Below are 27,106 nucleotides of genomic sequence, written 5' to 3' on the forward strand. Positions count from 1 at the left end.
TGTGAAGATTTCATGGACATTTATCACTTCCCTAATAATACTCTTATAATTTCTTATGCCTGTCTTACTTTAATCTCTTAATCCTGTTAACTTTGTAAGCTGAGGATGTACGTTACCTCAGGTCCACTGTGAGGATTGCATTAACTATACAAATTCATTGTAAAACATGAGTGCTTGAACAATATGAAATCAGCGCACCTTGAAAAAAAAACAGAATAACGGTGATTTTCAGGGAACAAGGGAAGACAACCATAAGGTCTGACTGCCTGTGGGGTCAGGCAGAATACAGCCATATTTTTTTTCTTGCAGGGAGCCTATAAACTGATGTGCAAGTAGGGAAGATATCACTAAATTCTTTTCCTAGCAAGGAATATTAATAATTAAAACCCTGGGAAAGGAATTGCTTTCCTGGGGAGAGGTCTATAAAGGGCTGCTCTGGGAGTGTCTGTCTTTTGCGGTTGAGATAAAGACTGAAATACACCCTGGTCTCCTGCAGTACCCTCAGGCTTATTAGGGTGGGGAAAAAACCGCTCCCTGGTAAATTTGAGGTCAGACCAGTTCTCTGCTCTCGAACTCTGTTTACTGTTGTTTAAGATGCTTATCAAGACAATATGTGCACAGCTGAACATAGACCCTTACCAGGAGTTTCTGATTTTGCCCTTTGCCTTGTGATCTTTGCTTTGCCCTTTGCCTTGTGATCTTTATTGGCCTCAGAAGCATATGATCTTTGTTTTCCTTTTTGCCCTTAGCATGTGATCTTTGTGACCTACTCCCTGTTCATACACTCCCTCCCCTTTTGAAACCCTTAATAAAAACCTGCTGGTTTTGCAGCTCAGGTGGGCATCACGGACCTACCGATACATCATGTCACCCCCGGCGGCCCAGCTGTAAAATTCCTCTCTTTGTACTCTTTCTCTTTATTTCTCAGACTGGCCAACACTTAGGGAAAATAGAACCTACATTGAAATATTGGAGGTGGATTCCCCCAATACATAATACTAAGCACACTATTTAGTAACCATTGGATTGCTCTTCTTCATGTCCTAAAGGCCTTCATCTAGGGCAAGGAATGGTCTCTTCTCTTGAGCCTCAATGCTTTAGAGTGTCTAGCAAGCTTTGGGCTTTCCATAGATGTTGGTCAAATTAATGAACTAGACAAGTCTACACAATTAGTTGCTAGTGAGAATTATGCTTTTTATCTGCCTAGGAATGACAAGCTGGGTGGCAGGACTGGATGACTCTAGATGATGAGAGTCTAGCTTACGGTGCCTCAAGCGTCAGGCTGGTGACCAGACTGGCTTAAGGGGTTTGGGTGATGCAGTGCATCCTGTTTTGGAAGACGGGCTAGGCCATTTGAAATGCAAAATGCCAGTCTTCTGAAGAGAATTCAGAGCCCTGTCAGCATCATATTATGTGGTTGGCATTCTTTGACCTGATTTAATGTCCTCTCTGTACACTGGTGCTGAGAACAAGACATTTCATAAGTCAAAGACCACCAGTTTTCAGTTCAGGAAGTGAGAGCTGATGATACATTTAACAAGGAGTTTCCACATCTTATGCCATGGATTCTCTGTGAGACCCTCCCTGTTGCTTTCTACACATTTTCATATCTCAAGCCTTATTCCTGGAATTAATGTCAGATGTTTCTGGTGAATCACATAATTTCAAGGAAGGCTGTTTTCTTTCACTTTAACATGGAGAAATGGGAAAAAAGATTTTCTCATCATTTGCCTGAGGCAACACTTGAGAAGAAATTCTCTAGAGGATTCTAATCCCTTCTTCTACTAGTCATAAGATCCTACTTGGTAATGAGGTCTCAGGGAAACTAATTTCCCCATGAAGAATAGGACCATAACAAGCTGATGGACCTCAGAAGGTTAGTCCTGATCTACAGGTGGTCTTGAATTAGAGATAATTCAGGGATGTTTAGGTGATTTCTTTTTTTCTGATAAGTTCTTGTGGTTCTCAGGGTTGAGGGTAGAGAAAGAATAAGAAACTCAAAATAAGTCATAAGGAATAAATCATTAGATAAATAGATGGATTCTAAAAGAGAAGGACATGGGAAAGTAAGGCTGTCTATGGATTCTAATATACTACAGGATAAGCCCAGGCCTGGATTTCACTCATGTCCTGAGGATAATCCAGGTTTCAACGTCCTATATACCATTTCATCATCTTCCCATTCCTCTCTTGCTCTGTCCTCCAGTCTGTCCTGAATATCTTCATGAACTTTAAGGTATAATAACTGGTCATACGCTAGCTCACAATGTTACCCTTCTAAGAAATCTTTGCATTTTATATGTAAGCCAAAAGAATTCTCTAAAATTTAATTTCACATCTAAGATAGTGAATGAGGGAAGAAATTTTGTGCTTTAAGTTTTTAGGAGATGATACACACTAAAGTTTTGAGCTGTACCATTGACTAACTGTGTCCTTGGGCAAGTCTCTTAAATTGTCTGAGTCATGCCTTCCCCATTTCCATCTGAAAACTTTCACAGGATTGTTAATGAGGATCAGGGAATGTGAAATGTATGCTTTGGGAAACAATTTAAAAATTGAGCACTACCAAGGGAATGCTAGAAGAATAATGAATCATTTCTAATTTTTTTTCTTGGAGTGGGTTTTGCAAATGTTGAAGAGAGAACAACCAGCTCTTCTGGGAAAAACAATGAGGAAAAGCTTTAGAAAGAAAGAGAGAAAAGATATACTTGAAAGCTGTTGTGAGGAAATGGAGTTTAGATCTTCTTTTAAAAGTGGATATTTCGGATGTGTTGCTGTGTGACTAGCTCCTCCCTTGTCTCAGTATGAAACCTTCAATACAGACCACGTCATCAATGCCTTTGCACTTAGAATTGAGGGCAGGGAGGGGAGAATTCAATAGAAGACACTAGGTGAGGGCACGGCTAGCCAAGGAGGCTCAGTTACATTTTGGTTACTTATATAGCAACAAGTCAACTTGTATGTAATAAACCATTAGGAGCCAGGACCCTGAAATCACATTCAGATTTAGCTGTTTGACCTTGAGTGAAGTTACTTATGTTTATTGAACATCAGTGTTTTATCTGTTAAAAATATAGTAGTGACTCTTTCATTAGGTTCTTTGAGGATTAAGTGAGATAATGAATATATGGTGTTTATATAGTGTTGGACATTATACAGGAGAAAAGAGACACTAATCAGTATCAGGAATGAGAGAGGTGACATCACTGCATTCTGTAGATATTAAAGGAATAATTTTAAAAAATGAAAACTTTATGTCAACATATTTGACCTCTGATACGGTTTGGCTTTGTACCCCACCCAAATACTATCTTGAATTCCCACGTGTTGTGGGAGGGACCTGGTGAGAGATAGTTGAATCATGGGGGTAAGTCTTTCCTGTGCTGTTCTTGTGATAGTGAGTAAGTCCTGCAAGATCTGATGGTTTAAAAATGGGAATTTCCCTGCACAAGCACTCTCTCTCTTTGCCCAGTCTTGGTATGTCTTTATCAGCAGTGTGAAAATGGACTAATACAGTAAATTGGTACCAGTAAGTGGGGCATTGCTGAAAAAATGTCCAAAAACGTGGAAGCGACTTTGTAACTGGGTAACAGGCAGAGGTTGGAACAGTTTGGAGGGCTCAGAAGAAGACGGGAAAATGTGGGAAAGTTTGGAACTTTCTAGAGACTTGTTGAATGGCTTTGACAAAAATGCCGATAGTGATATGGACGATAAAGTCCAGGCTGAGATGGTCTCAGATGAAAATGAGGAAATTGGAACTGGAGCAAAGGTGGCTCTTGTTATGTTTTAGCAAAAAGACTAGTGGCATTTTGCCCCTGCCCTAGAGATTTGTGGAACTTTGAACTTGAGAGAGATGATTTAGGGTATCTGGTGGAAGAAATTTCTAAGCAGCAAAGCATTCAAGAGGTGACTTGGGTGCTATTAAAATAATTCACTTTTATAAGGAAAGCAGAGCATAAAAATTTGGAAAATTTGCATACTGACCATGCAATGGAAAAGAAAAACCAATTTTCTCAGGAGAAATTCCAGTTAGCTGCAGAAATTTGCATAAACAATGAGGAGTCCAATGTTATTACCCAGGACAATGGGGAAAATGTCTCTGGGCCATGTCAGAGGTCTTCATGGCAGCCCCTCCTATCACTGGCCCAGAGGCCTAGGAGTAAAAAATGTGACTGGGCCCGGGGTCCCCATGCTGTGAGCAGCCTAGAGACTCAGTGCCTTGCATCCCAGCCACACCAGCCATGGCAGAAATGGGCCAATGTAGAGCTGGGGCCATGGCTTCAGAGAGTGCAATCCCCAAGTCTTGGCAGCTTCCATGTGGTGTTGATCTTGCGAGTACACAGAAATCAAGAACTGGGGTTTGGGAACCCCTACCTAAATTTCAGAGGATGTATGGAAATGCCTGGATGTCCAGAAATAAGTTTGCTGCCGGGACAGGCCCTCATGGAGAAACTCCACTAGGGCAGTGAGGAAGAGACCACACAGAGTCCCTACTGGGGCACTGCCTAGTGGAGCTGTGAGAAGAGGTCCACTGTCCTCCAGACCCCAGAATCGTAGGTACACTGACAGCTGGCACTTTGCACCTGGAAAAGCTGCAGACCCTCAACACCAGCCCATAAAAGCAGCTGGGAAGGTTATACCCTGCAAAGTCACAGAGATAGAGCTGCCCACGACCATGGGAACCCACCTCTTGCTTCAGTGTGACCCAGATGTGAGACATGGAGTCAAAGGAGATCATTTTGGAGCTTTAAGATTTGATTGCCCTGCTGGATTTTGGACTTGTATGGGCCCTGTAGCCCCTTTGTTTTGGCTAATTTCTCCCATTTGAAATGGCTGTATTTACCTAATACCTGTACCCCTATAGCTAAAAACCTTGAAAAAAGATTAGACGAATGACTAACTAGAATAAACAGTGTAGGGATAACCTTAAATGACCTGATGGATCTGAAAACTATGGCATGAGAACTTCATGACATATGCACAAGCTTCAATAGCTGATTTGATCAAGTGGAAGAAAGGGTATCAGTGATTGAAGATCAAATTAATGAAATAAAGTGAGAAAACAAGAGTAAAAAGAAATGAACAAAGCCTCCAAGAAATATGGGACTATGTGCAAAGACCAAATCTACGTTTGATTGGTGTACCTGAAAGTGATGGAGAGAATGGAACCAAGTTGGAAAACACTCTTCAGGATATTATCCAGGAGAACTGCCCCAACCTAGCAAGGCAGGCCAACATTCAAATTCAGAAAATACAGAGAACACCACAAAGGTACTCCTTGAGAAGAGCAACCCCTAGACACATAATTGTCAGATTCACCAAGGTTGAAATGAAGGAAAAAGTGTTAAGCGCAGCCAGAGAGAAAGGTCAAATTACACACAAAGGGAAGCCCATCAGACTAACAGTGGATCTCTTGGCAGAAACCCTACAAGCCAGAAGAGAGTGGGGGGCAATGTTCAACATTCTTAAAGAAAAGAATTTTCAACCCAGAATTTCATATCCAGCCAAACTAAACTTCATAAGTGAAGGAGAAATAAAATCATTTACAGACAAGCAAATGCTGAGAGATTTCGTCACCACCAGGCCTGCCTTACAAGAGCTCCTGAAGGAAGCACTAAATGTGGAAAGGAACAACCAGTACCAGCCACTGCAAAAAACATGCCAAATGGTAAAGACCATCAATGCTATGAAGAAACTACATTAATTAATGGGCAAAATAACCAGCGAAATTCATAATTCCAGAATCAAATTCACACATAACATTATTAACCTTAAATGTAAATGGGCTAAGTACTCCAATTAAAAGATATAGACTGGCAAATTGGATAAAGAGTCAAGACCCATCAGTGTGCTGTATTCAGGAGACCCATCTCATGTGCAAAGATGCACATAGGCTCAAAATAAAGGAATGGAGAAAGATCTACCAAGCAAATGGAAAGCAAAAAAAAAAAAAAGAAAGAAAAGCAGGGGTTGCAATCCTAGTCTCTGATAAAACAGACCTTAAACCAATGAGGATCAGAAGAGACAAAGAAGGTCATTACATAATGGCAAAGGGATCAATTCAACAAGAAGAGCTAACTATCCTAAATACATATTCACCCAATACAGGAGCACCCAGATTCATAAGGCAAGTCCTTAGAGACCTACAAAGAGACTTAGACTTCCACACAATAATAATGGGAGAATTTAATACCCCACTGTCAATATTAGACAGATCAATGAGACAGAAGGTTAACAAGGATATCCAGGACTTGAACTCAGCTGTGCACCAAGCAGACCTAATAGACATCTACAGAACTCTCTACCCCAAATCAATAGAATATACATTCTAATCAGCACCGCATCACACTTATTCTAAAATTGACCACATAATTGGTAGTAAAGCACTCCTCAGCAAATGTAAAAGAAGAGAAATCACAACAAACTGTCTCTCAGACCACAGTGCAATCAAATTAGAATTCAGGATTGAGAAACTCACTCAAAACTGCATAACTACATGTAAACTGAATAACATCCTCCTGAATGACTACTGGGTAAATAACAAAATGAAGGCAGAAATAAAGATATTCTTTGAAACCAATGAGAACAAAGACACAATGTACCAGAATCTCTGGGACACATTTAAAGCAGTGTGTAGAGGGACATTTATAACACTAAATGCCCACAAGAGAAAGCAGGAAAGATCTAAAATTGACACCCTAACATCACAATTAGAAGAACTAGAGAAGCAAGAGCAAACACATTCAAAAGCTAGCAGAAGGCAAGAAATAACTAAGATCAGAGCAGAACTGAAAGAGATAGAGACACAAAAAACCCTTCAAAAAATCAATGAATCCAGGAGCTGGTTTTTTGTAAACATCAACAAAATTGATAGACTGCTAGCAAGACTAATAAAGAAGAAAAGAGAGAAGAATGAAATAGACACAATAAAAAATGATAAAGGGGATATCACCACTGATCCCACAGAAATACAAACTACCATCAGGGAATACTATAAACACCTCTACACAAATAAACTAGAAAATCTAGAAGAAATGGATAAATTCCTGGACACATCCAGCCTCCCAAGACTAAACCAGGAAGAAGTTGAATCTCTGAATAGACCAATAACAGGCTCTGAAATTGAGGCAATAATTAATAGCTTACCAACCAAAAAAAAGTCCAGGACCAGATGGATTCACAGCCAAATTCTACCAGAGGTACAAAGAGGAGCTGGTACCATTCCTTCTGTAAATATTCCAATCAATAGAAAAAGAGGGAATCCTCCCTAACTCATTTTATGAGGCCAGCATCATCCTGCTACCAAAGCCTGGCAGAGACACAACCAAAAAAAGAGAATTTTAGACCAATATCTCTGATGAACATCAATGCGAAAGTCCTCAGTAAAATACTAGCAAATCAAATCCTGCAGCACATCAAAAAGCTTATCCACTATGATCAAGTCAGCTTCATTCCTGGGATGCAAGGCTGATATGCAAATCAATAAACATAATCCTTAACATAAATAGAACCAAAGACAAAAACTACATGATTATCTCAATAGATGCAGAAACAGCCTTTGAAAAAATTCAAAACCCTTTATGCTAAAAACTCTCAATAAATTAGGTATTGATGGAACGTATATCAAAATAATAAGAGGTATTTATGACAAACCCACAGCCAATATCATACTGAATGGGCAAAAACTGGAAGGATTCCCTTTGAAAACTGGCACAAGACAAGGATGCCCTCTCTCACCACTCCTATTCAACATAGTGTTGGAAGTTCTGGCCAGGGCAATCAGGCAAGAGAAAGAAATAAATGGTATTCAATTAGGAAATAAAGAAGTCAAATTGTCCCTGTTTGCAGATGGCATGATTGTATATTTAGAAAACCCCATCGTCTCAGCCCAAAATCTCCTTAAGCTGAGAGGCAACTTCAGCAGTCTCAGGATACAAAATCAATGTGCAAAAATCACAAGCATTCCTGTACACCATTAACAGACAAACAGAGAGCCAAATCATGAGTGAACTCCCATTCACAATTACTACAAAGAGGATAAAATACTTAGGAATCCAACTTACAAGGGATGTGAAGGACCTCTTCAAGGAGAACTACAAACCACTGCTCAACAAAATAAAAGAGGACCCAAACAAATGGAAGAATATTCTATGCTCATGGATAGGAAGAATCAATATCGTGAAAATGGCCATACTGCCCAAAGTAATTTATAGATTCAATGCCACCCCCATCAAGCCACCAATGACTTTCTTCACAGAACTGGAAAAAACTACTTTAAAGTTCATATGGAAACAAAAAAGAGCCTGCTTTGCCAAGACAATCCTAAGCAAAAAGAACAAAGCTGGAGGCATCACACTGCCTAACTTCAAACTATACTACAAGGCTACAGTAACCAAAACAGCACGGTACTGGTACCAAAAGAGATATATAGACCAATGGAACAGAACAGAGGGCTCAGAAATAACACCACACATCTACGACCATCTGATCTTTGACATCTGATCTTTGACAAACCTGACAAAAACAAGCAACAGGGAAAGGATTCCTTTCCCTGGTGCTGGGAAAACTGGCTAGGCATATGTAGAAAGCTAAAACTGGCTCCCTTCCTTACACCTTATACAGAAATTAATTCAAGATAGGTTAAAGACTTAGATGTTAGATCTAAAACCATAAAAACCCTAGAAGAAAACCTAGGCAAGACCATTCAGGACATAGGCATTGGCAAGAACTTCATGACTAAAACACCAAAAGCAATGGCAACAAAAGCCAAATAGACAAATGTGATCTAATTAAACTAAAGAGCTTCTGCACAGCAAAAGAAACTGCCATCAGAGTGAACAGGCCACCTACAGAATGGGAGAAAATTTTTGCAATCTACCCATCTGACAAAGGACTAATATCCAGAATCTACAAAGAACTCAAACAAATTTATAAGAAAAAAACAACCCCATCAAAAAGTGGGCAAAGGATATGAACAGCCACTTCTCAAAAGAAGACTTTTATGCAGCCAACAGACACATGAAAAAATGCTCATCATCACTGGTCATCAGAGAAATGCAAATCAAAACCACAATAAGATACCATCTCATGCCAGTTACAATGGCAATCATTAAAAGTTAGGAAACAACAGATACTGGAGAGGATGTGGAGAAATAGGAATGCTTTTACACTGCTAGTGGGAGTGTAAATTAGTTCAACCACTGTGGAAGACAGTGTGGTGATTCCTCAAGGATCTAGAACTAGAATTACCATTTGACCCAGCAATCCCATTACTGGGTATATAACCCAAGGATTATAAATTATGCTACTATAAAGACACATGCATACGTATGTTTATTGTGGCACCATTCACAATAGCAAAGACTTGGAACCACCCCAAATGTCCATCAACAATAGACTGGATTAAGAAAATGTGGCACATATATATCATGGAATACTATGCAGCCATAAAAAATGATGAATTCATGTCCTTTGCAGGAACATGGGTGAAGCTGGAAACCATCATTCTCATCAAACTATCGCAAGGACAGAAAACCAAACACCGCATGTTCTCACTCATAGGTAGGAACTGAACAATGAGATCACTTGGACACGGGGTGGGGAACATCACACACCAGAGCCTGTCGGTGGGTGGGGGGCTAGGGGAAGGATAGTATTAGGAGAAATACCTAATGTAAATGATGAGAAACCGGCATGTTGTGCACATGTACCCTAGAACTTAAAGTATAATAATAAACGAACAAAAAAAATGATCACTTCAATTGATGCCAAAAAGCATTTGATTAAATTAAGCATAGCTTCATGATAAAACTCAATAAACTGGGTATAGAAAGAATATACTGCAACATAATAAGAGCCATATATGACACACCTACAGCTATTATCACACTGAATGGAAAAAAAACTGAAAGCCTTTCCTGTAAGATTGGGAAAATCACAAGGATGTTCACTTTACCACTGGGCTTCAACACAGTACTGGAAGTCCTGGCTAGAGCATCAGACAAGAGAAAGAAAGAAAGAGAATCCTAATTGGAATGGAAGAAGTCAAAGTATCTTTGTTTGTAGATTATATGATCTTATATTTGGAAAAATCTAAAGACCCTACTAATAAACTATTAGAACTAATAAATTCAATAAATTTACAGTATACAAAATTAACATAAGAAAATCAGTAGCATGTTTATATGCCAACAGCAAACAATCTGTAAAAGAAATCCAGAAAGTAATCCAATTTACAGTCGCTAAAAATAAGATTAAATATTTAGGAATTAACTAAAGAAGTGAATGTAAAGAAACTAAAGAAGAAGATCTCTATAAGGAAAACTATAAGGCATTGATGAAAGAAATTGCAGAGGACACCAAAAAAAAATGGAAAGATATTTCATATTCATGGACTGGAAAACTCAACATTGTTAAAATGTTCATCTCACGTAAAGCAATCTGCAGATTCAGTGCAATCCGTATCAAAATACCAATGACATTCTTCACAGAAATAGAAAAAACAATCCTAAAATATATATGGAAACATAAAAGACTCAAAATAGCCAAACCTACCCTGAGCAAATAGAACAATACTAGAGGAATCACATTACCTGACTTCAAATTATGCAACAGTTATAGTAACCAAAATAGCATGGTACTGGCATAAAAACCAACACATGAACAAGTAGATAGAGAATGTGGAAAAAAAATCCATATGTCTACAACGAACTCTTCAGCAATGGTGCCAAGCATATACATTGGGAATAGGACCATCTGTTCAATAAATGGTGCTGTGAAAACTTGATGTCCATATGCAGAAGATTGAAACTGGACCCCTATCTCTTGCTATATGCCAAAATCAAATCAAAATGGATTAAAGACTTGAATCTAAGACTTCAAACCATGAAACTGCCCACCAAATCATAGGCAACCTACAGAATGAGAGAAAATATTTGCAAACTATCAATCCGACAAGAGATTAATAATCAGAATATATAAGGAGCTAAAACAACTCAATAGGAAAAAATACAATAATCAGATTGAAAAATGGGCAAGAGATCTGAATAGACATTTCTCAAAAGAAGACATACCAATGGCTAACATTTTATGAAAAGGTGCTCAACATTGTTGATCATCAAAGAAATGCAAATCAAAATTACAATGAGGTATTACCCCTCTCTAGTTAAAATGGCTTTTATCCAAAACACAGGCAATAAAAAATGCTGGTGAGGATGTGGAAAAAATGGAACCCTCATACACTTTTGGTGGGAATGTAAATTAGTACAACCACTATGGAGAACAGTCTGGAGGGTCCTCAAAAACTAAACATTAAGCTACCATATGATCCAGCAATCCCACTGCTAGGTGTGTACCCAAAAGAAGGGAAATCAGTATATCAAAGAGATATCTGCACTCCCATGTTTATTGCAGCACTATTCACAATAGCCAAGATTTGGAAGCAACCTAAGTGCCCGTGAACAGTTAAATGGATAAAGAAAATGTGGTATATATACACAATGGAGTACTATTCAGCCACAGAAAAGAATGAGATTCTGTCATTTACAACAACGTGGATGTAATTGGAGGTCATTATGTTAACTGAAATAAGCTAGGCACAGAAAGACACACTTAACATGTTCTCACTTATTTTGGGGAGCTAAGAATTAAAACGATTGATCTCATGAAGACAGAGAGTAGAACAATGGTTACCAGAGGTTGGGAAGGATTGTTGGTGATAGGTGAGAGGGAAGTGGGGATGGCTATGGGTACTAAAAAATAGAAAGAATGAATAAGACCTAGTATTTGATAGCACAACAGGGTGACTATAGTCAATAATTATTTAATTATACATGTAAAAATAAAACTATAATTGAATTGTTTATAACACAAAGGATAAATGCTTGAGGTCATAAATACTGCATTACCTTATTTACCCTTATATGATTATTATATATTGCATGCCTGTGTCAAAATATCTCATGCATCCCATAGATACAGCTACTATGTACCCACAAAAATTAAAAGAAGTTTTAAAAGCTTGACTTTGACATCACACACACAAAAATCTACAGACCACTATTGTGTGTGTACATAGACACAAATATTCTAAACAAAATTTTAGCAAGATGAATACAACAATATATAAAAAGAATTATAAATTATGACCAAGCAGGGTTTATCCCAAGTATGTACTTTTTATCACTCAAATATCAATCATGTATTTCATTATATTAATGAACTAAAAAAGAAAAACCATATGATCATCTCAATATTGCAGAAGAAATATTTGAAAAAATTTAACATCCATTCCTGATAAAAATTCTCAGTAAACTAGAAATAGAAGGGAACCTTCTGAATCATAAAAACCATCTGCAAAAAAATTCACAGCTAATATCAGATTAACTTAATTATAAAAATCGGAATGATTTCTAAAGGGCACAGGACAAGAATGTCTGCTCTCAACACTTCTATTCAACACTTTATTGGAAATTATAGACAGTTCAATAACACAAGAAAAATAAATCAAAAGCATTCAAATGGAAAGAAAAAGGTAAAACAGTATTTATTAAAATGACATGATTATTTATTTAGAAAATCTGCATGGAATGCATGAAAAACTACTAGAGGTAATAAATGAAGTTAACAAGTTTGCAGATATAAGCCCAATATACAAAAATCGATTGTATTTCTATGTTCCTCCAGTAAAAAATTGGTCATTGAAATAAAAAAATACCACTTACAACAGCATTAAAATATAAGTAATGCTAAGAGAGAAATCTGACAGGATGTTTACACGGCCTGTAACATGGAAAACTATAAAACATTGCTGAGAGAAACTAAAGAAGACACAGATGAGGGAGAGAAATACCTAGTTGTGTTTTAGCACTCAATTGTTAAAATGTCAGTTCTCCCCAGATTGATCCATAGATTCAGTTGAATTCCTGTCAAAATTTATTCCAGCTTTTTTGGTAGAAGTTGATGAGCTAATTCTAAAATTCATGTGGATATACAAAAGTCCGCTAGGTGCAGTGGCTTGTGACTATAATCCCAGCACTTTGGGAGGCCAAGGCAGGAGGATCACTTGAGCTCAGGAGTTCTGGTCCAGCTGTGGCAACATAGCGAGACCCAATTGCTACTAAAAAAAAAAAAAGTAGCCGGGTATGGCGGTGTGTGCTTGATAGTCCCAGCTACTCAGGAGGCTGAGGTGGGAGAATCACTTGAACCTAGGAGGTCAAGGCTGCAGTGAGCCATGATTACGCCACTGCACTCCAGCCTCAGTGACAGAGCTGAGATCGTGTCTAAAAAAAAGAGAGAGAGAAAATAGGTGGGCAAGCATTATCTGCTTTTAAGACTTATTATAAAGCTTCAGTTTTCGAGACAGGAGGTTGTTGGCATTTAGACAGACAAATAGAGAAATGGGACATAATAGAGACTCCAGAAAAAAAACCCACATGTATATGAACAATTGATTTTTGATGATGGTGCAAAATTAGTTCAGTGGGGAAAGGATAGTGTTTTCAGGAAATGATATTAGCCCAGTTGGGTGTCTGTATGTTAAAAAAAAAAAAAAAAGGAAAGAAAAAAGAACTTGGATTCGGATTCATACCATGCACTGTATGCAAAAATCAACTCAGGATGGCTCACAGATTTAAACATAAAACTTAGAATATTTTCATGCCTTTGGATTTGGCAAAGGATTTTTAGCTATGACACCAAAAGTAAAATCTATAACAAAAAAGTAGGACAAATCAGACATTACCTAAATTAAGAACTCTGCACCTCAAAAGACACTGCTGAAGGAATAAAAAACAAGCCATGATAGGGAGGAAATATTTGCAAAGTATATATCTGATTTAAAAAACCTTAAGTTCAGAGTATGTAAAGGACTCACAAAACTCTATTATAAAGAAACAACCTCTTCCCTCAAAAGTGGAAAAAAGACTTTTGAACAGACACCTCACTAAAAAAAAAAATAAGTGAATGGCAAACAAGACCTGAAAACATGTTTATCATCATTTGCCATTAGGAAAATGCAAATTAACCCCAAATCTGGCACTACATACCTGTAAGAATGGCAAAAATTAAAATATCTGACATGCAAATATTGAAGACATGGAGGAACTGGAACCTCCATGTACTATAGGTGTGAAGGTAAAATTACACAGCCACTTTGGGAATGAGTTTGGTAGTTTCTTAAAAATTTAAACATACACCTGATTAGGTAGTCCACTCTACTTGGAATATTGGATATTTATCCAAGACAAAATCCATCCATCCATCCAAAGACGTATATACAAATGTTCATTGCAGCCTTATTTGTAAGAGCCCAAACTGGCGATAGCCCAAAGTGAATCTAATTATAACCATGATGAGTGAAAGAAGCTGGTCAGTAATAGAGTACATACTGCATGATTTCATTTATGTAAAATTCTAGAAAATGCAATGAAGTGCATTGTACTAGAAAGCAGATCAGTGGTTGTGAGGCATCATGTGGTAGGCACCAAGAGGGAAGAGGGTGAGATTGAAAAGGGACACAAGAACTCTCTTGGAAGTGAGGGATATGTTTATGGTCATGATTATGGTGAGGATTTCCCCAGTAAACACACGTGCCAAGACAAATGTTAAAACTCACCAAATTATGTACAGCAGTTCTTGGAATAAAATTGTTTCATAACTGGTGCCACTATGTAAAGTTTGATGTTCTTTCCATGTCTGCATGGGTTTTCTCTGGGTCCTCATGTTTCCTCCCACATCTCAAAGATGTGCACATTAGTTGAATTTGCATGATCCTAGGTATGTTCCCAGGACCACCAGACAACTACTTGTTCAACATGCTGCTGCGTACTTGCATGCCACAGGCTCTCAGACTCCCTGATGCAGTACTCTAACTTTCAGGATCCTCCTCTGGCGTATCCTCCTGTTCAGAGTTCCTCCTCTAGTTTACTAACTTATGTTTCTCACTCAGCTCTTGACTCCATCAATTCTTACATTTGAAGCTTAAGTTAAAAAAATATTCCCTTCACCTGGAACTAAGTTCAGCTAGGTACTCGGCATCTCTATGAAGAAAGCAGAATGTAGACAAAGCAAGGAAGGCAAATTTGACAGCTTAGAGATACACAACTTAGGTCTTAAAGAAGCTTGTTTCTAGATGAATAGATCCTTCACACTGTTTTATAAGTACAAGTTGCTAAGTAACTCAAGGTTATGAAGCCAAAAATTTAGAGGTCAGGACGCCTTAGAAAAACTGAAGAATAACCTGCAAATATCACTTAGGCGTTTAAGGGGCAGTACATCTCTGTGCTATAAGAAGAATTGTGGAAGAGAACTTCATGCTCTGGCCAAATGTACCTCCACTGGAGCAGGACACTTGTCCAATTGGATCATGGGTCTAATTTCAGGAAAGTGATTAAAGAAATAAGATTTGGGATGAAAACATGGAACACTGGGTTTCCCATTTCAAATGAGTCATATTAAAATTATTTTTATTAGCATCCCTTAGAAAAACAACAACATAGCTTCAAATATTAATTGCACACATACAAGCCTTTTAAAAATCTCCTAGCATAATACTTTACAGAGACTAAAAACATGGACAAATAGGTTAAATGACTGCACAGAGTTGACTTCCAAGATTTGAAAGATGTATGAGTTTTAATAGAAGTCTCATTTGAAATAATGAAATTAATGTTGAGCCCTTAAAAAATCAAACATGAATTGGCCAGGCGTGGTGGCTGGTGCCTGTAGTCCCAGCTACTCGGGAGGCTGAGGCAGGAGAATGGCACGAACCTGGAAGGCGAAGCTTGCAGTGAGCCGAGATCGCACCACTGCACTCCAGCCTGGGTGACAGAGCGAGACTCCATTGCAAAAAAAAAAAAAAAAAAAATCAAACATGACATGACTGAAAACCATGACACTTATTTGAGCAGTGTTCTAGATGTCTTCTAGTCTCATGGATTTCACTGACATCCCCAAGGAGAAAGTATTCTTAAAAAATGATGCCATGCAATCATTGTACGAAAATTCTATCAGAGTCTACAGTTGCATAGAAAAGGAAAGAGAACAGGTTCCCAGATTCCCACTTTATAGCTTTTGACACATTTTTTTTTTTTAGATTTTTTTTTTATTATTATTATACTTTAGGTTTTAGGGTACATGTGCACAATGTGCAGGTTTGTTACATATGTATCCATGTGCCATGTTGATTTCCTGCACCCATTAACTCGTCATTTAGCATTAGGTATATCTCCTAATGCTGTCCCTCCCCGCCCCCAACCCCACAACAGTCCCCAGAGTGTGATGTTCCCCTTTCTTGACACATGTTTTTTGACACAACTTCTGTGTGTGGGGTTTGTTTGTTTTACCTCACCTTGCTCCAGAAACAAATTAAAACAACTTACAAAATCACATAAATTAAGACTCCAAGTAAAATAAGCAAGAAAAAGGGTGGGGACAAAAAATAAAGCCAAGAATGATGTCAAAGAATGCACATCACAAAGACCTATACACTTAATATGGGTGGGGGATGTATTTGGCTCTAATTTGCTACCAGTCAACACAGAAAGAGAAACCTGGTTACAATGTCAAAAAATAAATACAGTTGCTCTGGAAAAATAGCCACAACTTTTCATACTTGACACAGCAGTCAGAGGTTTTTCTCCAGGGTTGTTATGTTTTAAGAGGTACTATACGACATAATAAGCAATGTCTAGCAACACTCTTACTATGTACGATAGGGGATTTCATGGCTGATTCTTATAATAGACTTCAGTGTAGGTATTACACAAAATGCACTATACTAAAGCATGATTTAATAAAATATTTTAACGCGGGCCAATTTCAAGAACTGTGAAAGATCTGAGATTTTTACCCTATCTGCAAGCTAACATGCAGTTCATAGAGGCTGGCAGGAGACACAAAACACCTGGGTCAAAGACAAAGGAAAGGACAGTTTATTACAGCAATAGCAGTAGCCTGAATATCAGCATTTGCACTATTTCTAGGAGCCCAAATTCTCACAGGACAACACAAAGAGGTACAGGTGATATGTACACATGCCATGGGTTGTTTTACAGAAGAGGAATGACAAGCTTAGAGAACTTAAATCTTTTATAATGGGAAGTGATCATGTATTCCCATTGCCCCAGAGGGAGATGTTACCTTTATTATATGAGACAGAACACAAATTTCTATCTTCCAAGGATATTTTATATGCAAATATTCTTTACAAGATGTTCTGGAACACAGGGAGTTAGTGCCTCTGCTCATAGGATGTGCAGAAACATTAGTGACCCTTGCAAAATTGTCTCCCAACAACTGTACATTCTAGGTCATACTCAAGTGTTCTCTGACATAATCTAGAACTAACCCTTAGGCTATTGGGAGGATTTGATGAATTCTGTTTCATTTGACACTTACTCATCATGTACTTATTGCATTCTTATATTGTAGGCACTAGAGACAGTAGTAAAAGAGGCACAGTTGCTTTCTGTAGCGTTACTCCTCCCTAGTCTGAGGACAGCCCTAATACTTTCAACATCTTCACTGAATGTTCAAGTGTCCTACTAGCTAAGATAATGCAACCATTTTTTTTTTCTGACACAATAATTAGAGATTGTGCTTCATTTAATTAGCCTACAGTCAGTTGCAAAACTGCAAATAGTGATTGCTAAGGTGGATTTGACTTTGCCTGCTGCCACGCAGAAGCCAATTCCTGAATCCCTGCTGGCCAAGCAGAGGTCAATTCCTAACTCTTGCACCAGCCCCTCATAAATGTTTTGAAGAACCAGCCTTCTTTACAATATTTCTGCTGGGTTTGTTCCCCTCAGAAAACCTGTCATTTCCTACTAACACAGTGGCCTCACTGGCTTAACGTGATGGCAATGACATATAGGAGCAGAACCAGCAGTGCCAGCTGGATAAATGTCCTAACCTGGATTGAAGGAGCTGCTTATTCAAGTAAAAAATCAGAGATGAAAAAGACCTGTTAAATAACCCAGTGCCTCCTGTAGTCAGTGCCAGAGCATTCCTATGGTGAGAGCTTAGACCCAGCCAGCTCTAAATGACTTTAACAAGGTGCCTTCTCACACTTTATTTGGAAGATGGGGCTGTCTCTTCGATTTTTTTTCTTTTTTCTTTTTGATAAGTTTTCTAACTAGAATTTCATTGGACCAGTGTTATTTAATTTTTCTCTTACTGTTTTTGGTTCAGCTACAGCACCCCAATGAGGTAAGCGATTTTCAAAGAGTCAGTATAAATATACCAACAAGGTTTAAAGGGCTTTATTAACCCAGCCATTCCACCCATGCCTCTATATATTTTGACCAAAGTGATACAGGGGGAAAGGATACACATGTGGACTTCAGAGGTAAATATGCCCAAGTTAGAATTACAGTTCTACTTAATTGGGGGCTTATCATTTTCATTATTATTGTTTCCAGTGACTGCCATTTAGTAAATGTTTCCTGTGTGTCAGGCTCTATGGCAACTACTTTCGAAAAACTGCTAGCAAATGTATGAAATTGATACTGTCGTCTTTATTTTAGAATTTAAAATGTAGTAATTAAGACTGGAAGCACTATAGTTAAATGGGCTGCTTAAAATGCCAGCACTGTGACCTTGGACTTTCACTTGACCTCTCTGTGCCCAGTTTATCTATCTGTAAAACGGGGATGATGACAATGCCTGCCTCATAGACCATTTTGAGGAATAAATATCTTAACATGTGTAAACTGATTCGATCAGTGCCTAACATGGAGCGAGCATTTAAATGTCATCAATATTGATAATATAGAGATGAAGTTTGCTCAAGGACAATTCATTAGTAAGTGGCATCTGTTATTAATCAGTAGAATATACTAGCATTGTCAGGACACTTAACCTTTTTCCTCAGTTTTTCTTAATGGCAAAATGGAGATAATGCCATATCTCCTGCAGAGGCACTGGGAAGATTAAAATACAATAAAGTAGGTAAAGACTCGATTACAGAACTCAGTCCATAGTTGAGGCGCACATGGTAATAGTGCTCTCTCTATGTCTCTACGTCTACATCTGTAGAATATATGTGTATACACATATGTATTATATGTAATGTATAGCTTTGTAGCCAAAGACTTACTCTTAAATGTTTCTCATAATACAGGAACTACAGAATGGCTCAAAATATATTTTATGAGTTTACTCCCATTTAAAAGAATTGGGTTGGTTTACTGGATAATTAAAAACAGTTTCCTTCTTAATAAGGTTTTATTTTATATTTTTAACATTTTGATAGTTTTTAACATATTATTTCTGGATTCTTTAAAATAGTTTATCAAATGTTTCAAAACTGCCTAAATACTTCTTCTTTCACAAATACAGATCTGCCATAATTTCAATTTTTATATCACAGAAGGAAGAGACACAGTTACAATTTAGCAGAAGGAAAGAAATGTGATGATATGTTTTTGCTGTTGTGCTCTTTTTTTTTTTTTTTTTTTTTGGTGTGTGTGGGAAAGGGTGTGATGTCATCTTGTCTCCACCCCCTGTGAGTAAGCCCACGGCACAGCTAAGTGCAGCCGCCCGCCTCTGTCACTGGGAGACAGTCCACTTAAATGCAGCTCCAGGGTTGCGAGGCACCCACCAGCATCATTCCCCGTGCGAGGTGGCAAATGCAACATGCTCTCCAGCTTGGGGTGTCTACTTCTCTGTGGAAGTATTACACTAGCCCTGGGAAATGCACAGAAATTGCCAAAAGGCAAGTAGCCTGATGTTTTATGTTTTAAAAATAATATTACTATATAGACGTTTTTAAATGTTGATTTTAAATATGATCTGCTTTACCATATGGGGGGGTTAGAGTTATTCTGCAGAGAGTCAAAGTTCAAATGTGTGTAGGGGTCGCTTAAACTTTTACTTTCCCCTCCTGTTATTTACTTTTCAATTACAGCTCTTTATTGCAAAAATGAAAACAAACTAATTACATTGAGCTGCTGTTCATCAGAGCTTGAACTGTATACTTTCTAACTATAGTACTTGTGTATTGAATCATATTATGTAAATGGATATTATAGTCTGTTAGAAAGAGTTGTTTCGTGTTTTTATCTTCCTCCCCAGAGACTGAATCAGTACTAGCTTAAGATTCAAAAGAAGCTGATTCTGAAACCTTGAATCTTTGGTGTGAACCTCAGACATACCTGTTGACTAGGAGGCTGAGGGAGTCTAGGAAGGTCAGACCAAAGTACGGTCATGTGCTAATTTGTAGACACGTCCCTCCAGTGGGGTTTGGAAGAGGGCTTGAGCTGTTGGACAGGACACTCCCCCTTTTCTTGGCTAAATTGCTCTCATTTTAGTGTTGGTATTTTGTTTACAAATGTTATCAGAAGGAAATTAAAATTTCTAAATTTTGACCCTAAAAACAACCCTTTGAGCCCATCAGAACCAAAACAAGAGGCTCTTGCCCCTCTCCTGTCTCTGAACATAAATGTTGCATGTACTTTTGTTTCTCTGCAGAGGCACTTCTCTAAGCCAACTCTAGGTCTGTGAAGGCTTTTCATGGTTACAGACTGCTGTAGTCAGCAGGATTGTGAAAAACAGGCTGGAATTTACCGTACAGTCATGATGGAAAACATCAGAGGTAATGCAGAGCTGCAGGCTTGTCAAGAACCTGGTGTGCCTAAAGTCAGAAAGAAAGGTTGTTAGTGTCAGAATATCCAAAAGATCATCCCTAGGTCCTCTCTCTGAGTAGTCTGCCCCAGGATCATCTTGTCCCAAGTGAAAACTGTTCTTTCCTCGGTGGGTAAAGTGAAACTTGAATCCAGCATGTGAAGGCTGAAGCGGTTAGCTAGTTGATATTTCACATGAAGATGTGAACAGCAATAAAAAAGACTAAGTAAACTTTCTCAAGTCTTATCAAATAATTAAAGAAAAATAAAAAACAAACACTCTTAGATCTTTTTCTACCAAGTTTTGCTCCTTGATCACAATAAAACTGTGATTTAAATAAATCAATTATGAGCCACAAGCACGCAGAGTTAATTGTACCTACTAATGGAATATTTAACAGTGACATATCATTTGAGAAGAGTCTGGAGGTTTTCTCAGGCTTAATACCTACAGAAGGCTTTTATTTTACTTTTTATTCATTGCATAGGGATGATATAGCTGCAACTTTGTTACTGCAAACTTCGCGAAAATCCCAGTGCTTTAATTATCATGTTGCAATCACTAGACACAAATCTCTTGACACAATTTTTCTTTATTTATAATGGGAAAGAAAAAAAAACATAGTTGTCAGAAATGGCCACAAAACTTTTGTTGTTTATTTAAAAAAATATTTGTAGTTTTGGTAATTTGGAAGAAACCATCAAATTATAATAATGATAAAAGAAATGGCAAGTCTTGTTTTTAATACTATGTTTTTTCTTTATTGGAAAGCTATTGAGGACCTTTTAGCTGAAGTCATCTTTTTAAAACTGTGCTCCAGGCATAGGTGCACTGTTTGTCCTACAATGGGTAGAGTTTGGGGTGAGGGTGGAAAGGCAGCTGATTCCTGTCAATAACTTGTGGAGTCTTTAAACGGGGAATCACAATAACTGTTAGCAGTTTGCACATTCTCTATAAAGAAACCTGTACAACTTTTTGTTTCTCACACTCATTTGACTAAGAATCCTCTTTTCCGTAGAAGATCTATAATATCTTAACAGGGGTTTGTCTGTCACAGGACGCATTTGGGGAAATGTGAAGTTAAAAAAGAAGAAAAAGAAGTAAACGTTTTTATTCTTCCTTCTACTTTAGAGTTGGTTAAATACTATTTGTGACTTAAGAAGTGGTTAGAATTCTGGAGCTAGAAAAGATATTCATGATCACTTAGTCTAGTGATTTCCAGACCCTTGGATTTATGGACCAACAAAAATACACAAATACTTTAACATCAGCGTCCTGTTATAGAGAGCATACTTGAATTTTGCTATGTTAGGATGCTCAAAGAGAACAGGAGAAAATGCCTAGTGTTTATAAAAGTAAACAATTTTAACAGTTTTATACAATAAATAAATTTAATTTCATAAATAAGTCCATTGTTATTTTTCTCATTTTCCCACAGACTAATGAAAAATTTATCACAGGCCAATATTTGGAAACCACTGACCTAACATAACCGTTTATTTTACAAATGAAGATACCCCAAAGCAGGGCAGATTCAGTAATTTTCCCATGTTAATGGTGGAGCCAGGACTTGATACCTAGCTTCTCATTCAAAATCCATGTTCTAACCTGCCTCCTGCCAGATAGGCAGTTTCCCCTGACCCCAGCCTTAGGAATGACCTTCTGCAGTGTACATGTGAATGCTACCTATTCCTTGAATAAAAGAGTTTTTTGTAAATTTCTGTAACAGTATTTTAATTTTAACATTTTTTCCTAAGAACATATCCACAATTTTTATGTACATATTATATATATATATAATATATATATGGTTATTTATAAGAAGTCAGTTGTTATATGTGGTGTGCCTATTTGCATACCTAGCCACATACTTTGTTATAAAAAGTAAGTTATTAGAAGATTTTTGCTTAGTTTTTAAAAGCTTGGAGACTCTTATTAATGGAACTTTTCTCTTCCCCACCACTAAATGACTATAGTTTTGTCAAATTATTTATTTTTGTTGGCCTCAGTTTTCTCATTTGTAAAATGGGACTAATGATAACTATCTCATAGTATTTTAGGATTAAATGAGATAAGAGACACAAGTCTGGCACATAACAGATTTTCAATAAATCCTTATTGGGTCATAGAAAAGGGGATCAATGTTGAAAAACATGCACACTGAATAACACATGATCTTGTATTCAAAATGTAAGACAAATCTCTTGTAAGGTAGGAAATGAGGTGGTGTGATCTTGGCAGAAAGATGGGGTACAGGACTGCAGTGTTGTTCTACGTGGCAACAAGGGAGGCTTGTACTGCATTCTAGCCTGACCATTTTCTGCCCATACGGCCAACATTACCCTGCGGAAAGCTGCGCCTTTGCTCTAAGATCAGCTTTTCCATGGGGATTTGTAAGATGTCATAGACTCTCCTCCTGTTAAGCTTGTTTCTCAGGAGGTGAATTAGACCATACTAGAGAAGAATTCTTACATTGTTTTACACCTTTAGAAGCCCCTGTGCTCCAGCTACCTCTCAAAATCTTTATTCTTGGCACCACTGACTTTTCTTCTTTTCCCGGCAAACAGGCTAAAATAAAAATCAGTGAGAACAATATGTAATGAAAGGGGCCAACAAAATCTTATAGTGGGAGAGCAGGCCCTTGACACACCTCTGTGTGGGAACTCCAGTATACAGAAGATTGTAATTAGCCCAAAGACAATGGCCATTATTTTTAAGCAAGTGTGAGAAAAACCACAGAGGAACCTCCAAGATACAAGTGTAATCAGATGGCCAGAGGGCATGGGGATCTTGGGTGTGACTCTTGGGATATGGCAGAGGGAAGAGGCAGCTGGCTCTTTGCTTTGGGTTCTTACCTAACAGAGTAGAAATCTCTGACTTTAGGAACAAAACACAGAGCAGATGATAATCATAACAGTAACTGCCATAGCTATTAATAACTATTACCATTATTATTATCACAGGTAACATTGAGTATATCCTGCATGTGGTAATTTAGTGCTTCATATTTTAATGTGGAAAACCTAATTAAATTATTGAAGCTCCTCCATTGTCTTTGTCTGTTTCGTGCTTCTATGACAAAATACCTGAGACTAGGTAATTTGCAAAGAACAAAGTTTATTTTTCACAGTTCTGGAAGCTGCATCCTCACATGATGGAAGGCAGAAAGGCAAGAGAAGGATAAACTTCCTCCATAAGCCTTTTTATAAGAGCACCCAATCCCATTCACAGGGAAGGAGCCCTCATGGCCTAATTGCCTCTTAAAGGTCTCAGCTCCTAATACTATCACACTGGCAACACCTGAATTTTGGAGGGAACACATTCAGACTATAGTACCTATGAAGCAGGTAAATCTATTATTCCCATTTTACAGAGCATAAAATTGTGCCTCAGAGTGTTTAAGTAATTTACTCCAAGTAAAACAGCTAGAAAGTGGCAAATGACTATACCTTTAATTTTGATGCAATATTAGTTCCCTGCTCTATGTAAAGATGCATTAATTCATTCAAGTAAATTATATTGGATGTATACACAGAGCACTGAGGCTGGGGAGACAAAGCTTGGCACTTGTCTTCAGGGAGCTGACCAGCTTGTGGAGAAGATAAGGGACTGGTGTGGAAAGGGATAATTACAATAGAGAGGGGTCATCCTTCAATGTGGGTGAAGCAAAAAGCATTTTGAGAAAAAAAGGATCCAATCTGGATGGGAGGTATGAAGAATTATGAGAGAATAAGAAACCCAAATAGAAGTCTTGAGTACAGACACAAGTTGAGACAAGGAGAAGGATTGCTGAGAGGTGAGGGGCTTTCTCAACAAAGGTAGCTGCTGGCCCAGAGCCCAGGCAACCCCAGGGGCCAAAGCTCAGTGAGTGTTAAAGTACTGAGAGGGAAGCCTAGACTGACAAAAACCATACGAGATGTAACTGTGCTCTCCTTGTCTCTATCTGGCCTGACTCCTCATGATTGATTATAAAGAGGAAATAAAATGTTGTCTTTGGAGAGGAAGGCTCTTACATCTTGCTCTGTCCACTTTCCAGCTGCTCACCTGGCAGCTGGCTCTCCATGGAGCCCTTCCAACCTCACTTTGACAAAACAAGAATGTGTCACTCCAACAGCTCAGCCCACTTCTCCAAGGGGTGGTTGATGCTTATGGGAGGCTGCAGAGGATCTCGTCCATCTTAAGTTATGGAACATACTGGTGAGGAATGCAAAGCCTACTTGGTGTGGTTCTGCTTTTATTTGAGTAATATATATTTATGTAGTGCTGGGACTGTATTAAACAGTACATTAGAAAAAAATGGTTCTGCTGCTAAAAAGAAGCTTAAAAACCACCAAGCAAGAAAATTATTTTAGCATCTTTTACAGTTCTAAATTTTCTTGACAGTTTTATTGATGTGTTTGTCTATCAATTATTAAAGATGATCAGTAGTCCTTAATAATTCTTAAAAGTATGATAATAATCATGTTACATATCAATGGTGTTTAGTGCTGTGTTTATGTAAATTATCTCATTTTATCCTCACACTTGTGAAATATTATTATCTCCATTTCACAGATGAAGAACTAAGCTTAAAGAGTATGTTAGCTATCTGTTGCTGCATAAAAATCTTCCACAATAATCTTTAATTGACTGTTATTAATCCTTAATAATCAATAGTCAACACATCAAGCACAGATTATTAAGCATCTACTAGGTAAACTGAATGAGATTCAGCCCCTGCTATAAAAGAACCTTATATTACAAAGGTAAAAATTGACTAAATATAATTTGTCCTGATGCTAAATTTAGAATCTGAGGTTTAAAAAAATAAAGTTTTCTTGTGTTAATTATACATTCACTAGTTCAGTTTTATAGACTGCTATATTGGGCTATAAGATACTGCTAAGAATTTTTAGTATCTTCCCCTATCTCCCTTCAAGAAAGAGAGGGGACACAGGGGAACACTTGAAAATAGAAGAATTCATCAATGTAATATTATAGCAAAGACAGTTAAAATGTTATAGGTTAATGTGAGTTTATAGAAGGTTTCTTAAAGACATAAGTGATGTGTTTAATGAAGGGAATGCCATTGAGGAGATGGGACCAATCACTCTATCTGGATCACCACCCTCAGAAAAAATTTCCCTTTTGCTGTTCCCTGATTGCAATTTGTAACAGTAGGTATAAACAAGAGAATATTGAAAGTAAATAGGTGAATTTAATAAAATTGATCTCAGAATAAACATAAAATTAAGAAATAGGATACTCTAATGTGATTATCTAGATTATCTAGTTATCTAGAGAGATTACTAGTCAAATAAAAACACACTTGTAAAAATAACCCCCAAAAAGTAAAAATAAATAGTATCAGCTAAGGAAGGAACATGCTAAACATAATACAGAAAAAAAAATAATTGATATACATACATTCTATTAAAATAACATTTAAAAAGATGATAACCATATTACTATGTATCAGGCATGATATTTAATGCTAAGTGTTTATAAACATGTGAAATATATATTATTATTATCTCCATTTCACAGATAAGAAATTAAGTTTAAAGAGTATATTAGTGTAATCCCAGCACTTTGGAAGGCCAAGGTGGGCAGATTACTTGAGGTCAAGAGTTCAAGACCAGCCTAGTCAACACGGTGAAACCCCATCTCCACTAAAAATACAAAAATTAGCCAGGTGCCTGTAATCCCAGCTACTCAGAAGTTTAAGGCATGAGAATTGCTTGAACCCAGGAGGCGGAGGTTGCAGTGAGCTGAGATTGTGCCACTGCACTCCAACCTGTGCAACAGAGCAAGACTCCATCTCAAAAAAAAACAAAAGAGTATGTTAGTTATCTTTTTCTTATAACAAATGTCCACAAAATTATCAGCTTAAAATAACACACATTTATTATTTCACATTATTACTGTGAGTTAGGAGTCTGAGCCTGGTTTAGCTGGGCAGACTCTCCTCTCCTTCAAGATATCTCACAAGGCAACAGTGAAGGTACTGGCCAGAGGTGAGGTCTGATCTGAAGGTTTGCATGAAGAAGGATTCACTTCCGAGCTCACGTGGTTGTTAGCAGAATTCAATTCCTTGAGGATCATTGGTCGAAGGGCATCATTTTCTCACTGGCTATTGGCCCGAGGTTGCTGCAGGTCTTTGCCACATAGGCCTTTCTATTATGGCCACTTGCTTCATCAAAATGTACAAGCCCAGAAGAGTCTACTGGTAAGATGGAGGTCACAACCTTATGTAGCCGAATCACAGAAGTGACAACCCATCACTTCTGCCATATTCTATTGGTAAGAAGCAACCCACAGGTTTACATACAAGTTGATTGTATACCTCAGATTATGTAAGAGTCTATGCACCACAAAGAGCTCAATGGCTGGTAGCAAGTGATATAGTGAAACTATGAACATGGGAAATCTAACTCCAGATAATATACTGGTTTAAGCATTAAAACTCCATCAACTTCCTAAAGAATTAAGCATTTTGTGGCAG

The 27,106-nt window shown here is 37.7% G+C and overlaps 1 protein-coding gene across 8 annotated transcripts in view; it reads left to right on the forward strand.

Annotated features, from left to right (window-relative positions):
* The first annotated feature begins 19,575 nt into the window (after positions 1-19,575).
* ABI3BP (ABI family member 3 binding protein) overlaps positions 19,576-27,106 on the forward strand; it is a 248,619-nt gene continuing 241,088 nt past the window's right edge. For all 8 annotated transcript variants that reach the window (XM_032150299.2, XM_058437575.1, XM_058437574.1 and 5 more), the window contains exon 1: positions 19,576-19,714. In XM_032150299.2, coding sequence (XP_032006190.1) covers positions 19,636-19,714 — 79 coding nt within the window. In that variant the 5' untranslated portion in view covers positions 19,576-19,635. The remainder of the gene's footprint in view (positions 19,715-27,106) is intronic.

This window comes from Hylobates moloch, unplaced genomic scaffold (assembly GCF_009828535.3).
Source record: "Hylobates moloch isolate HMO894 unplaced genomic scaffold, HMol_V3 SCAFFOLD_4, whole genome shotgun sequence".
Classification (NCBI taxonomy): Eukaryota; Metazoa; Chordata; class Mammalia; order Primates; family Hylobatidae; genus Hylobates; species Hylobates moloch.